Source organism: Lactuca virosa, chromosome 2 (assembly GCF_052849685.1).
Source record: "Lactuca virosa cultivar CGN04683 chromosome 2, Lactuca_virosa_CGN04683_v6, whole genome shotgun sequence".
NCBI lineage: Eukaryota > Viridiplantae > Streptophyta > Magnoliopsida > Asterales > Asteraceae > Lactuca > Lactuca virosa.
The window spans coordinates 264,785,683-264,812,154 of NC_136427.1; the positions used below are offsets into that span (position 1 = coordinate 264,785,683).

General features: G+C 35.0%; 5 protein-coding genes and 1 non-coding gene across 15 annotated transcripts; 2 read left to right on the forward strand and 4 right to left on the reverse strand.

Moving 5' to 3' along the window:
- Window positions 1-3,913: 3,913 nt before the first annotated feature.
- TRNAY-GUA (transfer RNA tyrosine (anticodon GUA)) lies at window positions 3,914-4,005 on the reverse strand. The gene is given in 2 exon segments: window positions 3,914-3,949; window positions 3,969-4,005. It is a non-coding gene; the product is annotated as a tRNA-Tyr (tRNA).
- A 1,329-nt stretch (window positions 4,006-5,334) lies between these two features.
- LOC145161005 (uncharacterized) lies at window positions 5,335-7,316 on the forward strand. Of its 4 annotated transcripts, none has more exons than XM_079080417.1 (5): window positions 5,335-5,599; window positions 6,253-6,407; window positions 6,730-6,817; window positions 6,935-7,001; window positions 7,069-7,316. In XM_079080417.1, exons 2-5 carry the CDS (start codon window positions 6,284-6,286, stop codon window positions 7,120-7,122), a joined length of 333 nt encoding a protein of 110 aa, XP_078936543.1. In that variant the 5' UTR covers window positions 5,335-5,599; window positions 6,253-6,283; the 3' UTR covers window positions 7,123-7,316. The 4 variants fall into 4 exon arrangements, with proteins under 4 accessions (XP_078936543.1, XP_078936545.1, XP_078936542.1 ...); XM_079080419.1 differs by having other exon boundaries at window positions 5,335-5,520; window positions 6,733-6,817; XM_079080416.1 differs by having other exon boundaries at window positions 5,337-5,520.
- Window positions 7,317-7,807: 491 nt separating this feature from the next.
- Window positions 7,808-10,935, reverse strand: LOC145161006 (uncharacterized). Of its 7 annotated transcripts, none has more exons than XM_079080427.1 (7): window positions 10,731-10,935; window positions 8,944-10,453; window positions 8,742-8,869; window positions 8,572-8,642; window positions 8,392-8,468; window positions 8,205-8,272; window positions 7,808-8,104 (listed from the first exon to the last, which is right to left on the reverse strand). In XM_079080427.1, the coding sequence occupies exons 2-4, from the start codon at window positions 10,444-10,446 to the stop codon at window positions 8,588-8,590; spliced, it is 1,686 nt and encodes a 561-aa protein (XP_078936553.1). In that variant the 5' UTR covers window positions 10,447-10,453; window positions 10,731-10,935; the 3' UTR covers window positions 7,808-8,104; window positions 8,205-8,272; window positions 8,392-8,468; window positions 8,572-8,587. The 7 variants fall into 7 exon arrangements, with proteins under 7 accessions (XP_078936553.1, XP_078936552.1, XP_078936551.1 ...); XM_079080426.1 differs by having other exon boundaries at window positions 8,944-10,493; XM_079080425.1 differs by having other exon boundaries at window positions 8,754-8,869; window positions 8,944-10,935.
- A 1,646-nt stretch (window positions 10,936-12,581) lies between these two features.
- LOC145161008 (thioredoxin-like 3-3) lies at window positions 12,582-13,962 on the forward strand. Its single transcript, XM_079080429.1, has 3 exons — window positions 12,582-12,816; window positions 12,915-12,940; window positions 13,618-13,962. The coding sequence occupies exons 1-3, from the start codon at window positions 12,685-12,687 to the stop codon at window positions 13,841-13,843; spliced, it is 384 nt and encodes a 127-aa protein (XP_078936555.1). The 5' UTR covers window positions 12,582-12,684; the 3' UTR covers window positions 13,844-13,962.
- LOC145161007 (S-adenosylmethionine synthase 2) lies at window positions 13,950-16,294 on the reverse strand. The gene is made up of 2 exons (XM_079080428.1): window positions 16,161-16,294; window positions 13,950-15,360 (listed from the first exon to the last, which is right to left on the reverse strand). The coding sequence occupies exon 2, from the start codon at window positions 15,351-15,353 to the stop codon at window positions 14,181-14,183; it is 1,173 nt and encodes a 390-aa protein (XP_078936554.1). The 5' UTR covers window positions 15,354-15,360; window positions 16,161-16,294; the 3' UTR covers window positions 13,950-14,180.
- Window positions 16,295-19,118: 2,824 nt separating this feature from the next.
- LOC145158472 (uncharacterized) lies at window positions 19,119-19,574 on the reverse strand. The gene has a single exon (XM_079077364.1). The coding sequence runs from the start codon at window positions 19,572-19,574 to the stop codon at window positions 19,119-19,121; it is 456 nt and encodes a 151-aa protein (XP_078933490.1).
- Between the last annotated feature and the right edge of the window lie 6,898 nt (window positions 19,575-26,472).

Genomic DNA, 26,472 nt, shown 5'->3' on the forward strand with positions numbered 1-26,472 from the left:
GTTGGTGGACCAACTCGGCGAGTCGAGTCAACCAGATGTTGACTTTGACCAGATAATTGACCATCGACCAAGGTGTTGACCTTGACTTTGTCTTGGGCTTGAGTTGACCCGTGTAAGGGTTACGAGGATGACATGATAAGTTAGAAAAGTAGGGATTGAGGATTCAAGGAGAGTTGGTTTTCATACCGGGATCAGTGCAGACACTACACAACTTTGAGGTGAGTCTTCTCCTAGTAGGAGTGGGTCTACGGCCACAATGTCGGCCCACAAGCAAGAGTATTGGATAGATGATTGTCTTTGTGATAATTATCTAGTGTTGATATGAGATTTGTTTATTGTGTCTGATATGATTATTGTGCTTGATATGTTTACTGTGCTTGATATGTTTACTGTGCTGGATATGTGTTAGCAATAGTAGGGGTGAAATAGTCCCGGTTACCGGTTGAAAGATACCGAAGGGGAGGGTAGCTCCCAGTTACCGGTTGAAAGATACCGAAGGGGAGGTTAGTTCCCAGGTACCAGTTGAAAGATACCGAGGAGGAGCCCAGCTCCTAGCTATGCCCGACAGTTACCGGTTAAAAGATACCGAAGATTATGCATTATTTGGTATGGGTATGATGGGGGAACTCACTAAGCTTTGTGCTTACGGCTTTTAGTTTTGGTTTCAGGTACCTCTTCATCTAAGGGGAAGGAGTCGGCGGGGTAGCAGCGCATCACACATTCACACATGATATTCCGCATTTGAGAAACCTGAGATTGTACTCTGATATTATACTATTTGCTAAAATGGTTTTGAGACTTGTGATTTGTGACTTTATGTTTGAAAGGATTTCAATGTTGTTTTCCGTTAGCTATTTTACAAGTAATATACTTTAAAACAAAAAAATTTGGGTCTCGATTTTAGGATGTTACATAATACTTGTATAAACAAGTATTATAGTGATACAAGTTGAGATTCCAATATTTTAATATGGTGTTAATGACTTAAAAATGTAACAAATCTTGTTTCTTGTTCACATTTAGCCAACAATATTTTTTTTGTATAAATGTGACTATTGAATTTGTTTCATCTGTTCAAAAAAAGGTAATATTATCCGTCTTTATAGGTAATATTACCATTTTTTTTGGACAAGTGAAACAAGGTTAGTGGTCAAATGTGTATAAAAAACATTGGTTGTTAAATGTGAACATAACAAAATATGTTACCACCAACGAGTACGTTACCTTTTTAAGTCATTAACCCTTTTAAGAAAAAATACATATTACTTTTTAAAGATGTTTCTCTTTTTGTAGTGTAAACCATTAAAGAAAACAAAACAAAATGTCTGATCTCGATAATATACTCAGAATATGTCATAGCAGCAAGATCATTATCATTAAAGGTAAACTTGACATCATGATTATAAACCCCATCGAGGTTCGAGATCGACATTGCTACTGCTCAGGTACTTCTCAAGTTCTTTCGATATAAAACTTCAAAACCTTAGTTATTCTCCTGCTCTTTGTTTAATGGAACAAGAACGAAGAAGACAACCTTTTAAACAAGGGACATAACATTTTGTGATACGTGGAATTACTTACGCAGTCTTTCATTTTTTTTTTTCTAATTTATTTAAATGGCAAGTCAGCCAGTAAACCGGTTAAATCAGTCACATGTCTAAAAATAATGTGATTGACATGAAATAGCTAACATTAATAACCAATTGCATAAAAAAAATTGATGACCAAAGACAAAACAAAAATCAATTGTGCCTAACTAAAAAAAAATTGATGACCAAAAGACAAAACAAAAATCAATTGTGCCTAACCAATTTAAAAGATTTCATTTCAAGCATTAGAAAGATAAATGTTAGGGAAAATGACTTAGGAGACCATCAAAGTTTCACATTCGTTTAAAAAAACCATTCAAGTATTATATGTTTTAAAAACACCATCAAACTAAGACATATGTTCAAAAAACACCAAGAAAATATATGTTCTGTTTAAAAAACACCAACTTTATGGTTTGAGATAACTTAATGTTTAGCTCCTAATTTTTTTTCTCAACTCAGATGGTCCCTATAGTTTAAATTTGTTTCGACTTCGGAATCTGATCGAGTTAAAAGACTAATATATCCTTCTCATTTTCATTTAACATTATTTATATTATTTATTAATTATTTATTCAATTTATGTTGTTATATGTTATAAATATATCGATTTTATAAACAGTTAACATGTAATAAAAATAATTGTTAAATGAAAATAATAAGGATTTATTAGTCTTTTAACTTGATTATGGTCCAAAGGCAAAATAAATATAAACACTATGCACCGTCCAAATTAAGAAAAAAAATAGTTACGGACAAAACATAGGTGTTTTTTTAACAGAACGTGTAATTCGTTGGTGTTTTTTAAACATATGTCTTAGTTTGATGATGTTTTTTGAACATTTAATAATTGAATGATATTTTGAATAAATTTAAAACGCCGGGCTTTTAGAGATGAGGCCTTTTGGCGAAGCCAAGTCAATTTCGGGCCACCAAACCCTGCAAGTGATGTTCGTCATTTTCCCTAAATGTTATCATGTGTCTATCAGTTAACAATGTTTCAGTAATCACATAATCACATGACAATCACTTTTAACTTTTCCATTCTCTATTTCGAACACATGGACGGTCCCTTTTTTCTGGACTAGGCTGGATATTTTGGGATTGGTCCAAAACAAATGCGGCATGAATACTAGATCCATAGACTTTATATGTGACATATAAACTGATACGAAACGTTAACCCAATACAAAATAAACGGGCCTTGGTAGAGATATTTCAACCAATTTGATTAAAGAGATTGGCACGACACCAAAAATAAACAAATATGGTTAGGGTTAAAGATTTCAATTCAAATATCATTCGCATAATGACTCGTTTATTTAGATGTATTCTTTATTTATTTTTTTATTTTTTTAATTCTTTAGATAAACTAGAAAGACCCAAAACCAAAACCATATATAAAAGAAAAACTTTGGTTGAATCATTTTGTAACGTGGAAGCGACTTAGTTGCCGCTTAGGTCAAAACTTAATTTTCATTTTTTCCGTTCTCTTCCAAACTACACAATCCCTTCGACCGCTCTCTTCTCATCATGCTCCTGGCCCTCCACCTCCCTAACTCCTACTATTTTCCTTTTTTACTCTAAACTTACTATGAATTTAGCCATTTCGCCTCCCAACTAATATTTTTTTTTCTTTTCCGCCTATCAAACTCCTACTATTTCAACATGTTTAGTGAATCAACCTCACATGACACGACACGTTTCAATGCCTAACGCAAATATAAAACACTATACGAAAATGAAAAGATTGACACGACTCGACACGATAATTAAACGAGTTGGGTTATGATCAAACTATCTCAAGCCATTTACTGTCTCGACACGAAACGACACATTTGTCGGGTCTAATAGAGTTATGGCTCTTTAGAAGAGTCTAAGCCACCAATTCTATATAAACTATAAAGGATTTTTGATCCTCATAAATAAGATATATATCTAGTTTTTGAATATTTTTAGAGAGTTCTCTTTGATTTTGGGTCTTTCTAGTTTATCTCAAGAATTAAAAATAGAGTTCTCTTAATCAACAACAACACGTTAATTGTTTAGGGTCCAGTTAAGGCAAGTGCTGAAAAATAGAGGGAGGGCTAGAAATGAAAATTGGCATAGCTAAAGGCCGGAAGTTGAAGTTTGATGTGCAGCGAAGATGGTACTAGTTTACTACTGAATGGTTGATGGACAAGTCCAACAAATCGTCAATCTTACATCTACAATAAGAATAATGAAAATCAATTTTCTTAAATTAAAGACTTTTTTATGGGTTATAACAATCAGAAAAGCCAAGTAAAATAAAACAAATTAAGAAAAGAATAAATAAAATAAAATCCGACCTGCCGGATTCGAACCAGCGACCTAAGGATTTCAGTCAGATGATTTCCACTACAGTCCTCCGCTCTACCAACTGAGCTAAGATCGGTTTGATATCAATTGCTATTATCAAATTTTAATCCTAAATTACATCTATAATTCTTTGTTTTTTTTTTTAAATATTTTTATACTATATGAGTTTTACAGCACCCCTCTAGGAGTTGAAATTTATTTGGTGATATATATGATTAAATTAATTACTTACAAATATTAACTTGAGAAGTAGTAAATTAAGTTATATTATATTATATTATATATATATATATATATATATATATATATATATAATATAACTTAATTTACTACTTCTCAAGTTAATATTTGTAAGTAATTAATTATATATATATATATATATATATATATATATATATATATATATATATATAGTGACATTTTTTTTGAGATCGGTCTCTAAGTATGAAGTAATTGCAAATAATGGTTTGACAAATACTGTATTAATGTATTATTCAAGGTTTTTTTTATTAAGTTTTCACGAATATTGTTATGAGAATATAGATATACCATTTAAAAATAGATAATGAATAGAAATACTAAAATAGTAATTATTTTTAATGACTGAACCTATGCCTGACAATTGGGTTGGGTTCGGGTTGGCGGGTCACGGGTTGACGGGTTGGCGGGTCAGAATACATTGACCCAACCCAACCCATATAATATATAGGTTGGTGGGTTGGTGAGTCACGGGTTGAAAACATCAACCCAACCCAACCCATATAACTCGTATAAGTATATGGGTTCGTGGGTTAGTGGGTCGAACCCAACCCGTATAACCCATTTAATAAGCAACACATTTTAAAATGAAATTAAAAAATACAAATAAAATGAAGTCATAAAGTTTTAAATATTCAACATAAATTCATAAACATGAGTGACGACGATGAGTGGTGTGCGACAATCGGAGAACAAGAAGACGAGTGGTATGCGTGCGACACTGCGATAGTCGATGACTCGATGCCTCAATTGACGGAGACGGGAGACACGGAGTCGTGAGTTTGGAGACTGAAGACTGAATTTCTTTTTGATTAGGGGCTAGAGCACGCTAACTCGACTCGAAGATGTTTTGCAGTTTTGGAATTCGAAAAACGATTAAACGATAATCAAATATTCAAATCTGATAAATAATTATATATATATATATATATATATATATATATATATATATATATATATATATATATATATCGGGTTGACGGGTTGACCCGCGATAATCCAACCCAACCCATGAAATAAACAGGTTGGCGGGTCAAAAATCTCAACTCATACCCGTATATTTTCCGTATATTTTCGTGTTGGGTCAATGCTTTAGGCCGAGGATTGCCACCCCTAACTGAACCCACAATGTATTATTTATCAATATCCACTCATGACTCGACTTACAATGTATTACCTTTCAATGACTTCCGAACATGAGTGGAAATGATGAACTCCACAACCCCCTACTAATCCAGGGAGACGGATAGTTTGAATCCTTTTCATCCATTTCTAATTAGAACAAATCAACCCAATCGAAGCAATCCCTCCCCTATTGAAGATTGAACGAGAGGTAAAGATTCAATATCTATGAATTCCAATTTCCAGATGCTGCTTATATTTATGCGCCACATGTTTATCGAGAAACATCAGTACGTTTTCTGTACCCTAGTTAACATTACTAATAACGCCCACTAAACATTAAAGATCTACTATTAAGCACTCTCCGTCTCTCAAGAATTGCCGATTTTCGATCTGATTTTTAGATATTCAAACGCACAACATTTGGAACTCTAATTTGGCCTATACTTCTTTAGTTTCTTATGTCCATAATACTTCGATTCTAGTAACTTTTGCACAGTTGGATATGATTATCGAATTTGAAGTTAAAGACCTCATTTGACCTTCAAAACTCAAACTTTGACTATTTCTGGAATGATTGTAGTAATTGATAATGGGTGTTTGTTACTGAATATAAAAATTTGGGATGTAAGTAGAGTAGTTTATGATTTTGGAGTTACAATTTCTTTACTATTGTTGGTGATTTGGTTTGTTGTGAATGGTGTCCAAAACTGACCAGAAGAATACTGCCTTGCTGTTTAGAATGCCATTAACATACCCTAATCGGACATTGTGAAAAGGATTAAGGTTTTAACAATGGTAAATGAGCCACATTTGTTTCTCTTTTTAATCATATTCACTTTGTTTATTAGTAAAAAATCACAACTTCAAGTTGCAAGTGAGTTTCCAACAAGATTGTGCATAATTTTCTCACTCTTGCTTTCTTTATCTGCCATTAATACAGATCGTTAGTGTGTCCCTTTTGGTAATCGAAGATGGACATTGATGGAAGCAATTCTCTCAATAATGGTAACCCGAATTCCAAGGTTTCTAAAATTGTGAATGAAGAAAGAAAGTCCACGAAAAGGGATCTCTCAAATCCTCTATTCGTTAACCATGGTTTGTCCTTTAATCACTCTATTTTCATCTTCTGTTCACTAAGCCACATTAATATGCAGAATCTATGTGTAGTAGTAGTAGTACATTGTACAACAAACTTACTTATTTAACCATCATACGTGTATAAAGATGACATGATACAATCATTTTAAGCAGCATTGATTATTTTGTTTGCATTACATCATCAAGATGACATGATACAATATTTCCTCCCTCAATAGGCAAAATTCAATTCCATAAACTTGACAACCATTTATCACAAAAATCCACTTTTTTTTTTTTTTTTTTTTTTTTTTTTTTTTTTTTTTTTTGTATTCTGCAGCAGAATTGGCTTGGCATGAGATGAGAAGAGCTTGGGTTGGTGATGGATCTGAAACATCACATACCAAGTTTAGACAGCCCATTCTCAGGTTTGACTTTCAACTTTCAAGATACCATTTTTATTTCGTGGGTCTCATTTTACAAGTGAAAAATAAGAAAATTTCTTGAAAATTTGTCTTTATCTCTATGGTCTTCTTCTGTTACAGTTGGACTACAAGTTTTGAAGATTTGCTCTCATCTGGTGAAACATTCCCTGATCCGATTCCCTTAGCTGTAAGTTGTTGGTGTTGTGGATCTTCCCACAATTGTGTGTTTCATATGTGACTGTTGGTTTTTGCAGGATGTGGTGGATCTTTTAGTTGACATTTGGATCGAAGAAGGTTTATACAACTAGATTGAATGTCATTTTATTATACATGTAGATGTAGTGCACAGGAATTACACTGTTGCAACATCCATAAATTATAAACATTGTACTACAAAGTACAAATAGATTAGATTTGTCACCGATGGCTAGTTGGCTTTACCAAATTTGTCTTTGTTATTCGTAAAAGGTTTTAATTTAGATTCATTAGTAATTTTTTTTTCTCTTTTTTTAAAGAAGTTTATATTTTAAAAAACCACACATTCTAGGATTAAACTTTGATCAATTCCACCAGGAACCTATAAGTGACCACTAGATATGTGTTTCTATAACTACATACCCCCAAAGAGCATTTTTCTTGAGAATAAATGTAACGGTTTATTGTCTTTTCTTACTCTTTATTTTTAGTTTCTTTCTTTTGTTGTGGCCTGTGGGATGCAATCATTCAAATTGTGCATTGGTTAGTTGGAGTTGTATATAAGCTTTTAGAAGCTTCATATGATTAATAGCAAATATGTGACAATTTTTGAGTTGTATTGGTTGCTTTTTTGCAAGAATTAAGTTTTTTGTACAATTGTAATGACATTTATCAACCTTCAAACAACATTGATTTTGCCAACAAGTCTATTCAATTTGTTCCTTTTTTGTAATTTGCTTCAGCGGAAAGAAAAGAAACATAAAAACTTGTAATTTAATAAACAACAACATAAGTAGATGCTACAAGTCTATTCAATTTATTTATGAATATCTTATTAGGTTCTCCTTTGTAATTTTTAAAAGAAGGAATTCTGGGTATAATGCATTGAGATCAACCAAGCATTACAACATACAAATACAACATGAAGAAGCTTTAGGTTTATTAGTGGGGAAGAGAGGATCCTTAATAAATCATGTGAAAAAACTTGGATGTTGTAACACCTTCTGGACATAACTCCCATTCACTAGGTTGAAAACTCCAGGAGAATTATTCACAAGAATGCTCAATGTATGAGACTGATGACCAGTTAGTTGACTGCATTTTTAATTTGGCTGTCACGTGTCAGATCTCAGTTATAGCCCATAAATTATTTGCTATAAGACATTAATAAAAAGATGAGAAATTGATATCTTACATGGTCTCCATATATCACCCTCAATGGACGTCAAGAACTTGATTCATTGAGAAGCTATCATACTATTACTACAAGGAAGAGCAAAGATTAACTGTGTATTAATCTTGATTATCTAATCAAGTAACAAGATAGAAAGCAATAACATATACAAAAGTCAGAAAAATGATTCAAGTAGAGAAAATAAAACCTCAGATCTTGTGGTTTGATTGACATTAAGCTTCACAGGCATCAATTCCCGTTCTACTGGAAAGATCTTCCTTCCACCTGATGCATCAAAAATTCAAAACAGAATCGAACAATTAAGACAGAAATTACGCTGATTAAAAACAGAAAACAAATCCAGTAGATCCAGCAGAAGCACATGCACCTGGTTAGATGAATTTTCATGAAATGTGGCATCTAGACAATCTTGGAAAAAATCTTTCTTTCTTGATTAACCTGCACATGATTAAGTGATTAACAATCAAAATATCTCAAAGCTTTTCAAATGACAAAAGGCAGCAATGTAAACAGAATTTGCAGGGTTTTTCTGCTTACAGCAAGCCATACAGCTGTGCTTGGTCTTCCTTAGCCTTGTGTCTCCATGGCAGACATAAAAACAGCTGCCCAACAAGGTCTCTTCTTTCATAAGGCCATAAACCATTTCTGCTTACAACATTTTTTTTCTGCATGTAGGTCATTTATACAAGTTTTAATTTACTTTATTTGTCGATGTAAGCCGAAAAAACTTATTAAGCACCTCCCTTGATGCATTATCCAAGTTTCTTTTGTTAAACAAGTCGACTAGGTTTGTTGATGTTTGTGCATCTGCAGAAAAACCAGCATCAACCATTCTTCTCACAAATTGAACAGCCATTCTCGTCTCATTCCATTGAATATATCCCTGAATTATTATATTAAAAGTAAAACCATCTGGCATGCATCCTTCAATCATCATTTCTTGCAGCAACTGATATGCATCCTTGAGTTTCCCATTCTTAAATAATCCATTCATCAAAATATTATAAGTACGAATATTAGGCTGCAAGCCTCTTGAAGAAAGATCCCGAAAAAGCCCCTCACCCTCATCAACTTTCCCAGCTTTGCACATTCCATCAATGAGAATGTTATAGAGAACAATATTAGGAGCCAATCCATCATCTTTCATTATTTTGTATAGTTCAAGGGCCTTGTCAAACTTCTTATTTTTAAATAAAGAATCTATCAGGGTAGAATAAGTAACAATATTTGGAACTAGGTTATGATGTTTGATGTCATCAAAAAGAGATAGTGCATCCTTGAGTCTCCCAACATGACACAAGCCATTGATGAGAGTGTTGTAGGTCACTATAGTTGGAGTAACTTCCTTTTCAGACATTTCATTCTTCAGACTCAAAGCTTCACCTATCATTTTGCTCTCGCAGTATGCATTAATCAGGATATTATATGTATAAAAACCAGGCTGAAACCCAAAAGCAGGGAGTTTCCTAAAAAGTTCCTCACCAATATCAATTTTTCCTGCTTTGCACATACCATCAATGAGGATATTGTATAGAGTAATATTAGGGGCAACTCTAACCTCTTCCATAGCTCTTTCAAATGCGATTGCCTCATTAAATTTGCCATTTTTAAACAAAAAGTTTAACAGAATCGAGTAAGTAACAACATCTGGAACCAGACCAGAATCTTGTATTTCATCAAAACGTACAAGTGCATCCTCAAGTCTACCAACTTGACACAAACCATTAATGAGAGTGGTGTAGGTTATAATATCAGGAACTATTCTCTTTTCAGACATTTCCATGAAGAGGCTCAAGGCTTGATCTATCTTTTTGCTCTTGCAGTAACAGTTAATTAAGATGTTATAGCTGATAACATCAGGGACACACTGATATGATATCATGTGATTGAGCGTATTATGTGCTTCCTCAATCTTGCCATCTTTACAAAATGAATGAGCTAAAATGTTAAAGGTCACCACATTTGGTGAGATGCTTTGAGTTACCATTTCATCGAAGAAACCTTGTGCCTCTTCCCTTAAACCTAAATTGCATAAACCTTGAATTAAACAATTGAATGTGACAATATCCGGTTGAATACCTTTATCTTTCATTTCGAAATAGATATCCACAGCTTCAGTAACACGTCGGCTTTTACAAAGTCCATTGATGATGTTATTGTAACGGGTTATACTTGGAATACAGGGTTTGCTTTTTTCCATCTCCCTGTATGTAGGAAGAGCAGGCCGGGCGTCGCCTGACATGCAGAGCCTGTTTATCATCCGGAGAGTTACTACATCAGCTTGAAACCCTAAAATTGCTTGAGAAATGTTACGATTGGCATGAATACGATTAGATTGATCAATTGGGGCAATAGATGGAGTCTCAACCATCCGATTAAACGGAAGCAACGAATCTCTCAGCTCACAGCTTTCGTTAAGAATTAATTTTCGAGAGGGAAATTGAATTTGAGGATTTATAAAAGCAGCAAGAATATTATTTTGAAATAAGAAAACCGGGAAACAGAGGTAACCAGGAAGCAACTTACCATTTCGACGAAGAACAAAAGCAGCCTTCCTCATTGGCAAGGCTCTGTGCCTCTGTCCTCTAAACCCTAACTAAACCCTCAAATTGCCTAGCCCATCATGAACTATACTGAATTCAAGTAAACTGCCTCATCATACATACCAAACTTCGATTCTTTGGACTACGGTCACCTAGGCTAACAACTACTTCAGGTTCAACCGTTCAATGGCGAGAGTAATTTAGAAATTCTAAAAACCCCTTAATTGGGTAGATTTTAATGGTTTTAACTCAAATTATTATTTTATTAGTTGTAGGATCGATCTATTGAGTTTAATCAAAAAAATAAAAATATGAAAATCTAAAATTTTAAAAAGTTAGAATATATATATATATATATATATATATATATATATATATATATATATATATTAAAATGTTTATTTTTTTAAAATTTAAACAAATAAACAATTAAAATAATTAGATTTAATTTAAAAATTTAGAAATCGTAAAGAAGTTGCATTTATGAATTTAATATACATTTATTATATTTAAATATTATATGAAATTAATAGAATTTAATCTAAACTTACCACAAAATGACATGACATAATATATGAGAGAGGTCCAAGGTCATCGACATGTTAAAGAACATTTATTTCAATAAAAAAACAAAAACAAAAATAAAATTAAAAATGGCAATATAGTCATTTCATCTTTACAGAGACGAAACATGTAAATTTATCGATATAAAAGAAATGTGTGGATTAATTTTAAAAAATAATTGTTAGACGTATATTTTAAGGGTTGACTAAAAAACACTTCATTTTATCATATTGAATAAGAGTGAGCATTTGGACTAGGCCAGACCGAATTTTGGACCGGGCCGGTTTCGGAGAATATTATGGACCGTGAACCGGACCGGATAAGACTTACTGGGTCCAGATCTAGGTCCGGTTTTTCCGGTTCTTGGACACTGTTGAACCGGTACAATTTTACATGCATACAGTACAAGTCGTTAAAACGCATTTTTTGGGTTTGTTACGTTACAACTCGTTAAAATGAATACATTTTTGGGTTTGATATGATACAAATCGTAAAAATGAATACGTTTTCGTTTCTTGTACCCGTTGGACCGGTTAAACTTTGATTGTTTATACTATTTGTTTGGACTTTGAATTAATGACTTTATAATATTTTATGAATAACTAATCTAACATTATCTATAATATTATAACTTGCAAAATCAAATTTTCAAATAAAAGCACCTAAAATATAAATCAACTTCACCAACAAAAGTTAACAATCTTAACACAAACATACAAAAGTAATTACCGTAACACCAAAAAACTTAGTTTAAAATTTAAAATCAATCCAACTAACAAACGTCATAAGCTAATATTTCATTGGCCCATTCATTGTATCATTGTCATCTAAATCTTTAAAGCTTGTGCAATCTCTACATAAACACAAAATGAAAATGTTGTTAGTATTTAATAAAAAGTAATAACTGAAAAGTTGAAATATTTCATTTTGATATCTCAACTTTAAAGGATTGTAACTCATTGAATATAACATCAAAAAACAACAAAATTTTAGTCTAAATTCATATACAAACTCTAAATTACATATTGGAAAAAATCATATGTCAATCCGACTTAAAACGAATGAAATATGTTTGTTTAAAGAATTTCACAAAATACACAGAGACTTGAACTCATGACTTCTTATTTGAAAAAGTGATTCCTTACCGTTAGACCATTGACCTTTTGGTAATTATAAGTAGTTAGTATGTCAATTGAGAGGCAATTTAACAATAACCATATTTTAGCATTCGCAGAGGACAACCGTGTAATTTAGTTTTTAAACAACCGACAACATAGAGGATTTTAAAATTGAGATGAACGGTCCAAAATATTTCCTCCCTTGGTGAGTGAGGGTTAGAACTTTTCGAAGGTGAAGAGAGTGTGCATCTGAATATGGAGAACAGTGAAGTGTTGAAAGCAACAGAGACACAAAAGCTAATCAATCGTCATGGTAACCTAGTCACTGCTTCCAGCGATGAAAACCTCAAAGACATTTTTCACCATATCAGAACTTCCAAATCCGCGGTATGCTAACTAATCTCTAACCCTATTGATTAAGTTTACTTCATAGGTTTCTGTTCGACTTTACCAATATATGCTCTTCCTTGGATTTCCAATTGCAGGCGGTTATCAATTTTGGTGCATCCTGGTATGTCTTCTTCTGATTCTTGAACTTTAATTCTCTTTTCGAGCTTCACTTAGATATGCTTATAAGTGGTAGTCGGTTTAAATTATGGACGCTGTACGAGAAGCTCCAACACAACTTCTGTTTTGAGTTTGTCATTGTGTCATCAAACATGTACACCAGGTGTTCGATGAAAAACCCAATTGAAAAATGACTGGTCTACTTTCCTCAAGGTACTTAAACTGCACCCAAAATATGACACTAAATGCAAGTGGATGTCATGTGATTAAAAAAAGAAAGATAAATTGGAAGGCTTGGTGGCAATAGTTGAGGTAAAACATGAGGAAACACTGCTTAAATTGTTAGTTCGTAATATCAAAGTAGTTTTAGATCAACGTCATAAGCCATTTTAGAGTTATAGTTTCTTGCTCCTTAATTTCCTTTTCTTTTAAGCGTCATTTAACATAAAGACAATCTTCTAAAACTCCTGTTTGGGGTTGCTTAATCAACTGCCTTGCTGTTAAAGAGTTCCTTATTTCTGTAGGTAGCTCAATCACTTGCTTAAACACTAAAAACAACATTAATTACATCTTTATTTTTGTTAGCTTGTAGAAGATCATGGTATTGTAATTTTTATAGGCTAACTTTATCTAAAAATAAGTATGTCATAAAGGATTATTTTTGGTCTTTGCAAATTACAGGTGCCATGCTTGTGGACAGATCCTGCCTTCATTTAACAAGTTAAGCAACAAGTTCCCAAAACTGTCTTTCATATATGCAGATATAGACGAATGCCCAGAAACAACTCAGCATATCCGATACACTCCAACTTTTCACTTCTTTAGAGATGGTGAACGCGTTGATGAGATGTTTGGTGCCGGTGAAGAAAGGTTGCATGATCGCCTCTGGCTGCATTCCGACTCCTAATCTTGCAAATTTCATCATCTCCTTTATTCAACTTGTACTATGTAAGCTTAAACAAATTATAAACAAATTTGATGATGCTCTATTATTGAATAATGATAAACACAGCTTTTGTAACTCAATTCAACAAGTTCAGTAGATAAAAATGGTTCAAAGATTACATATAACATAGGCTTCTCCATCAATACCAAAAATAAAAAACATAAAAACCCTAAACATAAAAACATAAAAACACAAAACAAACAACATTCAACAAAACGTATCATCTTTTCAAGTGTCTGTCGTCCACCTTTTGGCAAGTGGCAAAAGAATCATCACATTCTTCTGAAACTGTTACAAATCAAGCTTTAGGCTTAAGAACCTTAACAGTCTCCCAGGTGAAGTCAGGATCCTCACGACCAAAATGTCCATAAGCAGCAGTCTTCTGGTACCTAAAGTTTCCACCTCTCTTCAAATCAAGGTTGATAGCCATCATCCCTGGCCTGAAGTCAAAGTTCTCCTTGATCAAAACAAGAATATCCTTATCCGGAATAGTCCCAGTCTTGTAAGTGTCCACAAACACTGAAAGAGGTTCAGCCACACCAATAGCATAAGACACCTGCACAATGCACCTACGTGCAAGTCCCGAAGCCACAATACTCTTAGCTGCTTGCCTAACAATATAAGCACCACTTCTGTCCACCTTAGTTGGATCTTTCCCTGAGAAAGCACCACCTCCATGAGCCCCCCATCCTCCGTATGTATCAATAATAATCTTCCTCCCGGTCAAACCAGCATCTCCATGGGGTCCACCAATCACAAACCTCCCAGACGGGTTCAAGTGAAAGATGGTGTTGTCATCAAGATACTGAGCCGGGATCACAGGCTTGATCACATGCTCCTTAAGATCAGCAGCAATCTGGTCGTTTGTAACAGTCTCATCATGTTGAGTTGAGATCAACACAGTGTGAACCCTGGTTGGGACCATGGCACCGTTGTCGTTATGGTACTCAACAGTGACCTGGGTCTTGCCATCGGGTCTGAGCCATGGGCAGGTGTTGTTCTTTCTGACCTCGGTCAGCTTAGCACCAAGCTTGGTTGCAAGGACATGGGTGAGTGGCATGAGCTCTGGGGTTTCATCGGTGGCGTACCCAAACATGTGACCTTGGTCACCAGCACCAATGTCTTCTGGCTTCTTGGTGAGATGACCGTGGACACCTTGGGCAATGTCGGGGCTTTGTTGCTCGATGTTGACCAACACCTTGCAGTTGTCAGCATCAAGACCGACATCAGCGGAAGTGAATCCGATCTCTCTGCATGTGTCACGGACGATCTTTTCGTAGTCCACGGTAGCTTTGGTGGTGATCTCACCGAAAACCATCACCATGTTGGTCTTGGTGCAGGTCTCACAGGCGACCTTGCTTTCAGGGTCTTGTTCTAGGCAGGCGTCCAAGATGGCATCTGAGACTTGGTCGCAGAGTTTGTCTGGGTGTCCTTCATTGACAGACTCGGATGTGAATAGGAAGGTCTCCATCTCTTAACTGAAACAAGCAAGATAGAAAAAAATTTAGTGTGGGAGAAGTTGTCAATTTGTTGTGTTATGATATTGCAGTAAACAATGTTACAGATCCATAATGTGCTCTTCACATAATTGTTAAAACAAGTAGCATAATTAAAGTAGATATCAGAGCAAATATCAGAGATCAGTAATAGTTTCGTGATAGCAACATGATCTGCTACAAACCTAGAGTTGGTAACTTTTTTATCCTAAAACAGTGGGCTTGACACTTGACAGCAAACAATGAAAAAGGGAGACGATCTATTTTAACTAATGGGGTACGAATTGATAAGGTTGATTTTGGAGTCAATCTATATAAGGAAAACTCATGGATGCTTCTTTGTTCTGAGTTGCAAGTTCTGACACGTACTACTGAGATCAATTGGGTTTAAATGGCAATACAGATGAAAAAGTAAGTCATAAACGACAAGATCTGTCATCTAGCAGTGGAAATTAACACTATTCCTGAACAACTAATCAACAATATTTCAAATGAGGACACAAAAGAACAAAAGCTCTTCGCGCCGACACCAGCAAAAACAAATGAGGGACAGATTTATCATGCAATTTACACATTTAAAGCTACAGGAGCAATAGATCGAAGTAGCGTTTATTCAGATCTAACAAATTAAGCATAAAGTAAACGAATCACAAGTAAAAGAACTTTAGGGATAAGATCCAAGATCTGAAATAAAGAATAGAAGTAAACAGATCTACAAGTTCAGGCCAGAAATGCAGTCGAAACGAAGTTTAATAGATGTGATTCGAAGAAATGGTTCGTACCTCTTTTGGGCTGGAGAGAAAAATATCAAAATCTTCAGATCCAGAGAGAGATTTGGGGAAGAATGAGAGAGAGACGATTTGGTAACAAGTAAGTGGGTATGAATTTATAGGTGCGAATGGGATGGGATGCGCGTTGTACAGCGAGAAACCACCAACCCTTTGGATGTGGACCCCTCACCAACCCCCTTGCGTGGGTCCCTTTCACCAACCATTATCCACCATCGCGTAAAAAAAAATCAACTTACGTTTTAACCTAAACAGAGTCGGATTTATATCAACTATCAAGTTAACCGAGTTTTTAAATCAAATATGGGATGTTTTTAAGATTGTTTATTGGAAATACTAATCGATTTATTCTATTATTGTTTGACTGGTAACAAATTATAGAAAAATTAAAATTACTTATTGACTTAAATAAATACTTTTTGATAAAAAATTTATTGTTTAGTTGTGAAGTTTGATTCGTCATTTAATTTTATAGCTGCATAGGGTCTGTTTAGTTGTGGAGTTGATTCACCATTTGATTTTGTAGCTGCTCGATGGATTAAGCATAGACTTGGCAAACGTGTCGTGTCGTGTCGGGTTCGTGTCGTGTCAAGACATTAAACGGGTTGAAAGAGTTTGACCCTAACCCGACCCGTTTAATTATCGTGTCGTGTCGTGTCAACCCGTTTATTTTCGTGTCGGTTTCGTGTCAGGTTTCGGGTTAAGGTTTAGACCTTGTAAATATGTTGTGTCATGTCGGGTTGAAATAGGGTTGAAAGTAGGAGTTGTGTAGGCAAAAAGGAAAAAGTGAAACACTAGAATTATAAGATGGAATGACAAAATTTATAATAAGTTTAGAAGGAAAAATGAAAAAAGTTAAAGTTTGGGAGCAAAAGGGATAGGTGGTGAGGATGACTAAAATTAAGTAAATTTGAAAATTTGAATATTACTTCTAATTCTTGAGTTTGGTCCACTACAAGTCTATAACATATAATATATTTATAAAAATATGAAATTTATTATAAATAATATATAATTAAACGGGTCATATTCGAGTCATCTTCGAGTTGAAAGTCTTGACACTAACACTACCCGTTTAATTATCGTGTCGTGTCGTGTCAACCCGTTTACATAAACGTGTCAAAATCTCTGACCCTAACCCGCTAATTTCGTGTCGGGTTTTCGTGTCGTGTCATGTTTTGTCAGGTCTAACTAAGCATAGGGTCCTTGCTGACAAAATTGAGGTTTTTTGCTTATATACATTATTATTTTAGATTCTTGTAACCTAAACAAGTTAAGATAATAGAATTGTAATTCAGCAGTATAAATAAAATCTCTCTCTCTCATCCGTAGTTGTAGTTGATCATTTTCATCGTGTCAACTATTTAAATACTATGTTCTTGTTTTTCATTTCAATTATTACTATATGTGTAGATTCATTAATCGTTTGTTAAAATGATTAAAACTTAACAACTTTCTTTTTATTTATTAATTTATATAACGAGTTTTTGATAAGTTACTTGCTTATTACACTACTAAATAGACTTTGCTAAACAATAAAAAGTAACTTATCAATTTATTACGTTTTGGTAGAGATGAGATTTAGAACCAAAAAAACGGACTAGAACCAGAACCATTAGAATCGGTTTGGTTTCCTAGTGGGATGTTAAGCCACCAAACAAATTACACCATTTTGCTTGCAAATAAAACGTAATGTAATGGTAAAAGGGAGATCGGTTCACGGGGAAATGGCTCTATTCACCATCAGTAAGAGAGTTGGTCGTGCACACTTACGCAGATGAGGAGGTTGGCCGCGCAATGACATCAGTAGGTACCCGATTTTGAGACATTTTATAGTTATAACTTGTATGGGTGAGGCCTGAGGCGCACATCCATGCGCAGGTGGGTGAGGCTGGCCACGCAAATTGCCGAATTTTTGAGATTTTTCGCACACGCTCGCCTATAAGCCCCAGTTTTCTCCCATACTTCAAATGGAGATTATTTATTCACAATGCATTTATTTAACGTCTTTACCAATACATGGTCCCGCTTCTTTTAGTCTTCATAAACCAGGGTATCCAATGTTACGTTGTCGGATTCTCCTGTGTCAATTCCTTCATAAAACGGTTACATATGGTGTTCATTTACTTTGAAGATTTGATTTGTTTCCAAACTCTTGATTTCAACCGCACCATGATCAAACACTTTTATAACTATAAAAGGTTCATGCCATTGAGATCACAATTTTCCCGAAATTAGCTTTAAGCGTAAATGATAAAGGAGAACCTTTTGACATGGAACAAAGTGTTTTTGGGTTATATGCTTGTCATGAAACGCCTTGAACCACTTGAACCACTTTCTTGGGAACAAAGATTTTATGTTCATTTTCTTGGGAATCACTTGAACTGGACTCGACCATTTGGAGTCGGAAATGGCGTATACCATGTCCGTATCGAGGAGCTTGTTTATCTCCTTCTTGACCACTTCCATTATTAAAGGATTCAATCTTCTTTAAACCTCTCTCCTAGGTTTGCAAGCATCTTCTATGAGAATCTTGTGTGTGCATACATTAGGGTTTATCCCCTCTATTTCCACTATTGTCCACCTCATGGCCTCTATATGATCTTCTGAAACTTTAACCAATTGATCTTCCTCAAAGTCTTTCAATTGGGAGGAAATGATCACTGGAGGAGTCTCGTCTTTACCTAGATAAGCATACTTCAAGTGGTTATGTAAGACTCTTAATTCAAGTGCAGGTGCGTGGAGAATGAAAGGGGGAATCTTGTTGGGTGAATGAGACAAGGAAACTTGAGAGACATCTTTCTTTGTTGACTTGCTAACTTTCAAAGTGTTCATAATCTTTTCAACTTCGGATTCCAATGTATACATTTCCAATGTTTTCTTCAAATTTTCATGATCAAGGCTTATGTTGACTACCATCTCCAGAATATCCCCATGATATAAATCAAACGCTTATTGGATTATTGGCTCAATCACATCAACTCGATACAATGGAGAAATGTTTATAGGGTACTTCATTGACTCAAAGATGTTGAAATCAATGGTCTCTCCATCAAACTCCATGGTGATCTTCCCTTTATGGAAACCAATTATCGTGTGAGCGGTGTTCATGAAAGATCTTCCAAGGAGGATCATAGATGATTTGGAAAGTGTCTTCTCTTCAAGATCAATAACACATAAATCTACGAGCAAGACAAGTTGACTTACATGTACTAGCACATCCTCCAACACTCCTCTTGGAAACACATTTAACTTGTCCGCTGATTGGATGATTACTCTGGTTTCTTCCAAGGGTCCAACATTAAGAGATTGAAAGGGTGAATATGACATCACATTGATTGAGGCCCCAATATATAACATATCACTTTTAACATGTAAATCACCAATAGTGCAAGGTGTAGCGAACATTACTAGATACTTGCATTTGTGCGATAATTTCTTTTGGATTGTAGGGTTTCAAAGTACTCCATGGATGATGGCAATGGGCCCCCTTGATGAAGTGTAGGTTAAAATCCCAATACTTGTCTTTTTCCCTATAAATAGTAATGTATTATTCATAATTAGGGTTAAGAGTGAGGCAAAATGTAGCCGCCACGTTGTGAGGTTTCTTGTAGAGTTAGATTCTTAATCTTAAAGTGTAATCTGTTCCTCATAATTGAATAAATCGAGTGATCATTCAACATATCTTCTTTATTTGTGTTTGTTCTTATTTTCCGCATCTTGTTCATCAAATCACAATTAGGGTTTTAATCCCAACAAGTGGTATCAGAGCGGGTCTTTGAAGATCTATTGATTTTTGAAGTATCGGTTCTTGATTTGATGATTTTCTGCACAAGTTATTGAAGATTTTTGGTGTTTTGACGGTTTGGAATCAAGATTCTTGTTCGTTCTACTGTTCATGAAGATTTATGATTAGATCTGATCGATTGTTCCATCAAGGTTATTCTATTGCTTCCCATATCTAGTTCCATTGATTTAGCCCAATTGTTTTTTATTCATTATCCTACTGTTCTTGAACCCACTATTATCGATCTCTGTTCATTGGTATAAGCGTTCTTTGATATCGTATATTGTAAGTCGACTCATCCCACATCTGTAAATGTCGTATCTTGAAATTATTTGTTCTTCGGTTCTTGAGTCGAAATTCCTGAACAAAAACATTCTCAAAATCGATTTTGATTTTCTTATTTGATTATATTATCGATCAAATCTATCATATTCCAAAATCAATTTATGTTTGGATCGCTAGTCGTTTTGTTCTTGTTCTTGTGTTTTGTTCTTAACATCGATTATGTTTGCCGACTGATAATGATTTCTCTGAAAGTAAATCATCTCTTGTTATCATCGACTGTGATTTTGGATCTAGAGTTGTTCTTTGATGTTATTGGGTATTCCTGTTGATAATATTTTTTGGAACTGATGATGAACAGACGAATAATAGATGGTGTTTGTACTGATTAAATGTGATGTTTGATCTGGAAATCGATCTGTTTAGCCCGAAAATTGAGTTGATGAAAATTGATTTTGTTGCTTGGCGTTAACTGTTGTCGATGGTCAATGCTAAAAGTCAAAATTGGAATTATAGATTTTTGAACGGTGCTCTCATCTGTGAATGTGATCGGAAGGCTGTCGGGTTTGTTCAAATGAATGAAGAACGACGTTGAGGCTTCAATTGGATTCTTGGAGTTTCAAAAGAATAGACTCGCAATTTGGTGCTTCGCAGTACCTATGGTTCGCAGTGTAACGGGTCTTGAAATCAGAATTGATTATCTCACAATCGGAAAACTGGAAAAGGAATATGGGACTGAATTCGAAATTATTACATCAAAACGAATTCGGAATCGGGACTGGATTTTGGAACTGTTATGACGAACGACTCGGAATCGGAAATTGTTAATCATACTCGGAATCGTAATCCACATCTGCAATCGGAAGTGTGATGTTGGATGACTTGATTCGGAGCGAACTATTGCTCAGAATAAGAAAAGTTGATTGGAATTATTTGGCATTCGGAGCTATCAACAAATTTTCTTTTCGGAATCGGAGTTCTTGCTTCACGAATCGTTGTTGCTGTTATTCGTTCCAATTGGGAAGATGACTTCGCTTTACATATTTGGTCCCTGTATCTTTAGCGATTTGATACTTTATGTCCATTTTCTGCTTTTGTTCAAATCAAAGGGAGTATGATGCAGAATTACTATTTAAGTCCCCTGACTTTCAGCAATGTGACAGTTTCAGCCTATTTTCCGAAAAGATTACAAATTTAAGGGCTGGTGAATAGTTTTGGATTTTTTAACGCACATATTTTTTCGTGAACAGAAAATTAAAGATTCCATCAAGTCTTGGCGGTTCGGAAAGTCGTTTTTCGTGGTAACGACAAATATTTACGACTTTTTTGAATTGTATACTTCATTGTGTATATCATTTTGTTACGAGGGAGCATAGTATTTTTTTATCCATTCAAGATCATTCTCATGACCGTTTGAAGGCTTTATAATCTCGTTTTTTTATTATAAATCGGGGGAGAATTTGGTATGGCTATTCGAAATTGGATTTGTGACTTTTCAAATTTGAAGATTTTTGATAAAGCTTGTGGTAGAATTATGAAGGTAGCTTTTACAGTAGCAGTTCTTCATCGAGCTCTTCTAAAGCTTTTGCGGACAAGTATCCTTTACAGTATCAGTTCTTCATCGAGCTCTTCTAAGGACTTTTTATATCTCCGACTTCTAGTATTTTCTCGATCAAGTGGCATTACGAATCTTAAAATTTGGGTTGTTACATGATAATTTTTTGTGGCTTATATCATTAGCTTATTTGAAGATCATTGTGACTTGGAGGGGGAGCTCTTCAATGTTGGGTTTTAGTATACTACAACATCCTATGGTGCACATACAACCCTAAATACCTTGGATCTATGTTTTCTCTATTATACATGCAAATGGTTTCCAAGGCATTAAACCTATAACTAGCATGCATTTGACATAAACCATATAATATACTAGTTAGGGAAACATACCTTTTATGTGGCTTGAAGTCTTGATGTATTTGGCCTTAAGAGCTTAGCACCAATAGTATGAAATGCCTCAAATGGAATCACAACACACCTAGGACAAAGGTGGCTCTTGAGAGAGAATTCCACGCACCAAAACACCTCCATATTTCTCTAAGAAAAGAAGTGGTGATTTTGGCTATGGAGTAACCTATTTATATGTAGGATTCCAAGGGTCATGGGTATAACCCATAATCCATATCCATGGGTTTTATGATCCATGGTTCATGTGGCCCAACTCTTTATGTATCCATACATAAACTTGGTCCAACATGGATCATAAGTCCAACACATATAAATATAACTAATTATCATAATTAGTCCCCATAGATTTAATTAGTCTCTTTTGATCACTAAATTAATTCCAAATTAATTCTTGATCGATACTAATTAAAACATATGATTTCATATTAATATATTATAACTTATAATATATTAATAAACCATAAATTGTTGGATTAGTGTCTAAGGCTATAACTATATTTGGTAAGTACTTGACCCGGTTATGCATGGTCCTTTTGGGTTGCCTTCACCATAGCAACTTGACAGGATGATTTGTTAAGAGAGAAGAAATATTATTAATATATTATGAGAATAATATATTGAGGAAATAATAATATTATTTGATTAATATAAGTCATATATTAATTAAGAATTAATTTGGTGACTTAGAGAGGTTAATTGAATAAAGGGCATAAACTGTCAAATGTGTGATAGTTGTATTTTGGGCTATGTATCCTTATGGATATTGGGGTGAACGAAATTTAGGGGCTTGGGAACCTTAATTTCGTCCAAGCCTTGTATCTAGAAGGATCTTGGATTGCTTAGGGCCTAAGTCATTCAATTAGGGTTAAAGGAGAAACCCTAATAGCTCATAGTATAAATAGAACCCTTGGGGTGAAGAAATCGGCACTCTTGCAAGCCAAGGAACCCTAGGGCCGATTTCTATCCCTCCTCCCTCTCTCTCAAGATCATCTTCTTGCTATTTGGTGTTTGTAAGCCATTAGAGGAGTGACAATTGTGACTCTAAGCTCCAAGAAGAAGAAGTATCAAGCAAGTAATTCAAGGTATTCTTTCAAATCTGATTTCATATGATTAGATTCAATATCTTACATTAGATCTAGTATTGCAAGTCTTGGATTCAATGCATGTTCAATTAGAGAAACCTAGATCCAAGCAATTAGGGTTTGCATGTGCACATAGGAGAGTTCTTATGGCTCAAACCCATCAGTGGTATCAGAGCTTTGATTGATTTCTATTGAATTGATGTATTGGTTGATTGATTGTTGCTTGAAAAATTCGATTTTGTGATTCTGACTGCTGTACTCGGCAAGTTCCACTGTGGACTCGGCGAGTCCATAGAGGTACTCGGCGAGTCCATAGAGGTACTCGGCGAGTTCGAGCGTCAGAAGGAGGAAGTTTCGGGATTTCTTGCTGTTTTACTTGAGGATACTTGCCTTAACTGTTTTGGGTCATTAAAATCCGATTTTAATCATATATATGAGTATATTCTTGACCTAACAAAAGATAATTACCAATTAGTTGAATAATAATTTCCTTATATGATAATTGTTGATTATTTGAATTGAATTGGTAAATTGTTTTGCAAGTAACATTAAATAAAATCAAATTGAGATAATCTAATTAGATGATTTATATTATTTGATCCTTATGCTTTGAAAAAGTTCAAGACTTGTCCTCAAGCTTTGAAATTTTAAATTTTGTGATTAAAAGTTTAATTTGGATAATTTTAAATTTCAAATCCCTAGAATTTTACAAGTTTAAAATTCAACCCTATACTATTATATTATTACAAGCTTAATATATATATATATATATATATATATATATATATATATATATATATATATATATATATATATATATATATGATTTACAATGCTAGTCTTACCGTTAGTAGACCTCATTCACGAAGCCGGTCTATAAGGTGGGTATAAGGTTGCTGCCTATAAAATGGCGCTTAATGGGTGTACATTCACACCCACCGCTTGCTTGACTGGTGGAGGGTCGTTAGCCGAACGGGTAGGATAGGGCAAACCTCCTCTCATTAATAAGTATAATGAATCTATATAAAGTAACTAAACATGTTTTATAAAATTCCCAATCTTAGTTACTTTAGGAAAAGTGAATTGATGCAATCCCATGAAATTACACTTTGTACCCTCGCTAAGACATTAATGGAGCGCGTGTGGTTAACCGGCACATTAATTGGGTTCTAAGCAAAGGTGGGAAAGGGTGACTCATTGTTTGTTATAGTTCAATGGAGCGTGTGTGGTTAACCAGCACATTGAATAGGTAACTGTAACAGTGGGGGCACCTTGTACATTTGCATGGTTATTCACACCCACTTTGTGATCCTCGGCATCCCAGTCACAAACGAGAGGGGCATATCGAGATTTAAACATGTCATTGAAAGGTTCAATGAATCTCAATGAAATCTAGGAATTCTCAATACATTTAAAACTTAAAGCTTATGTTTTTCATGGTGAAGAATTAGTGAATCGTCATTCACTTACCTCCAAATTATTTGCATGTTGGATTACGGCATCCCTTTTCTAATGTGTAAATAATGTTGTTGGGTCCTAGCCCTAATTTTCTTTTTGGGTGTTAATTAGGGACTTAATCTAATCAACCTTTGTTCTTTCTATTTATAGATGTCTAACGCAAACAACACAGCTGCTAGCTCATTTCCTCTAATGAGCCTTTGTCAAAAAGTGACATTCGATGGAACGAACTTTAGCGAATGGATAAGATACATTCGCACAATCGCGCGTTACGAGGACAAAGAGTATGTTCTCGATGAGAAGCTCGAAAAGATCAATCCAGAAACTGCTACTCCTGAAGAAATGGCTGTCTTTGAGAACCATGAGCGTGATGCAACGAAGGTCCATTGCATCATGATAGCCACAATGAACTCAGAATTCCAAAAGTCCTATGAGGACATGTATCCTTATGAGATGCATCTAGACTTGATGGAGAGGTATCACCAAAGCGCGAGGCAAGAGCGCTATGAAATCATAACGAATATGATTACTGCTAAAATGGGAAGTGGAGAGTCTCTTACTGTGCACTTGCAAAAGATGCAAAGGTATGTTGATCGTCTTCGCAAGTTGAATGTCAACTTTGGGGAAGATTTGGCTATCGACATTGTTCTTCACTCCTTGCCCTCATGCTACAACCAATTTAGGATGACCTACCACATGAACAAGGAAAAGGTCAACCTAAGTAAACTCCAAGGGCTCCTGAGGACTGCTGAGAGCAACCTCAAGGACAAGTCTGTTGCACCAACTCCCAATCCACCCGTTGCTCCTGTTTTGGCTATTGGATAGGGAAGGGGCAAGAAGAGGAAGGCTTTTTCAAAGAACCACCACAAAGGAAAGTCCCAAAATGGTTCCTCTTCTAATGGGACCAAGGTTGATCCTGCTAAGCCCAACCCAAACCCAAAGGAGGCAGAGTGCCACCATTGCCACAAAATAGGGCATTGGAAGAGAAGCTGCCCGGAATATCTGCAAGCCATCAAGGATGGGAAGATCAAGCCATCTTTCACAGGTATTTACACAATTAAATCTAATGATTCATCTCATGCTATTTCTTGGGTTCTTGATACAGGGTGTGGTTACCATATTTGTTCTGATTTGCAGGGACTAGGAAGAAATAGGGATGTGGAGCTTGGAAGAATAAATCTGATCATGGGAAACAGAAGAACGTCACCTGTCACCAAGATTGGAGTGTATTCTTTAGAGCTTAGGAATGGTTTGAATTTAGAATTAAATAATTGTTGCTACTCGCCAGATATGGCAAGAAACATCATTTCTTTTCATGGTTTATTTAAACAAGGATTTAGATATTCGTTTAATAATGAGAATGGTTCGATTTATGCTTATCTAAATGGTGTTTTATATTTTGAAGCAATGCCTTGTAATGGAATTTATGAAACTGTTATGGTTGTAGATAACCTAGGAAATGATGTGTTGTGTATGGATTCTTCCAATGGTATGGATAAAGCATCCTTGTGGCATTGTCGTCTTGGACATGTCAACAAGAAGCGCATAGCCCAACTCCAAAAGGATGGAGTGTTGGAGTCGTTCGACCTTAGGGAAGATGACACGTACGAATCTTGTTTACTTGGAAAGATGACCAAGTCACCCTTCACTGGCACTTGTGCGAGGGGTGAGGGTTTATTGGATCTCATACATACAGATGTATGTGGACCCTTTAGATCCACCACAAGGGATG

What these genes read in the sequence shown, in the direction of transcription:
- LOC145161005 (XM_079080417.1), top strand. Translation starts at nt 6,284, where the DNA reads ATGGACATTGATGGAAGCAATTCTCTCAATAATGGTAACCCGAATTCC. An exon ending in TCCTCTATTCGTTAACCATG is followed by an intron (nt 6,408 to 6,729) that starts GTTTGTCCTTTA and finishes TGTATTCTGCAG; the next exon opens with CAGAATTGGCTTGGCATGAG. An exon ending in TTTAGACAGCCCATTCTCAG is followed by an intron (nt 6,818 to 6,934) that starts GTTTGACTTTCA and finishes CTTCTGTTACAG; the next exon opens with TTGGACTACAAGTTTTGAAG.
- LOC145161006 (XM_079080423.1), bottom strand. Translation starts at nt 10,764, where the DNA reads ATGAGGAAGGCTGCTTTTGTTCTTCGTCGAAATGGTAAGTTGCTTCCT. An exon ending in TGGATAATGCATCAAGGGAG is followed by an intron (nt 8,870 to 8,943) that starts GTGCTTAATAAG and finishes ACCTACATGCAG; the next exon opens with AAAAAAAATGTTGTAAGCAG. An exon ending in GCACAGCTGTATGGCTTGCT is followed by an intron (nt 8,643 to 8,741) that starts GTAAGCAGAAAA and finishes AATCATGTGCAG; the next exon opens with GTTAATCAAGAAAGAAAGAT.
- LOC145161008 (XM_079080429.1), top strand. Translation starts at nt 12,685, where the DNA reads ATGGAGAACAGTGAAGTGTTGAAAGCAACAGAGACACAAAAGCTAATC. An exon ending in TCAGAACTTCCAAATCCGCG is followed by an intron (nt 12,817 to 12,914) that starts GTATGCTAACTA and finishes TTCCAATTGCAG; the next exon opens with GCGGTTATCAATTTTGGTGC. An exon ending in ATCAATTTTGGTGCATCCTG is followed by an intron (nt 12,941 to 13,617) that starts GTATGTCTTCTT and finishes TGCAAATTACAG; the next exon opens with GTGCCATGCTTGTGGACAGA.
- LOC145161007 (XM_079080428.1), bottom strand. Translation starts at nt 15,353, where the DNA reads ATGGAGACCTTCCTATTCACATCCGAGTCTGTCAATGAAGGACACCCA.
- LOC145158472 (XM_079077364.1), bottom strand. Translation starts at nt 19,574, where the DNA reads ATGTTCGCTACACCTTGCACTATTGGTGATTTACATGTTAAAAGTGAT.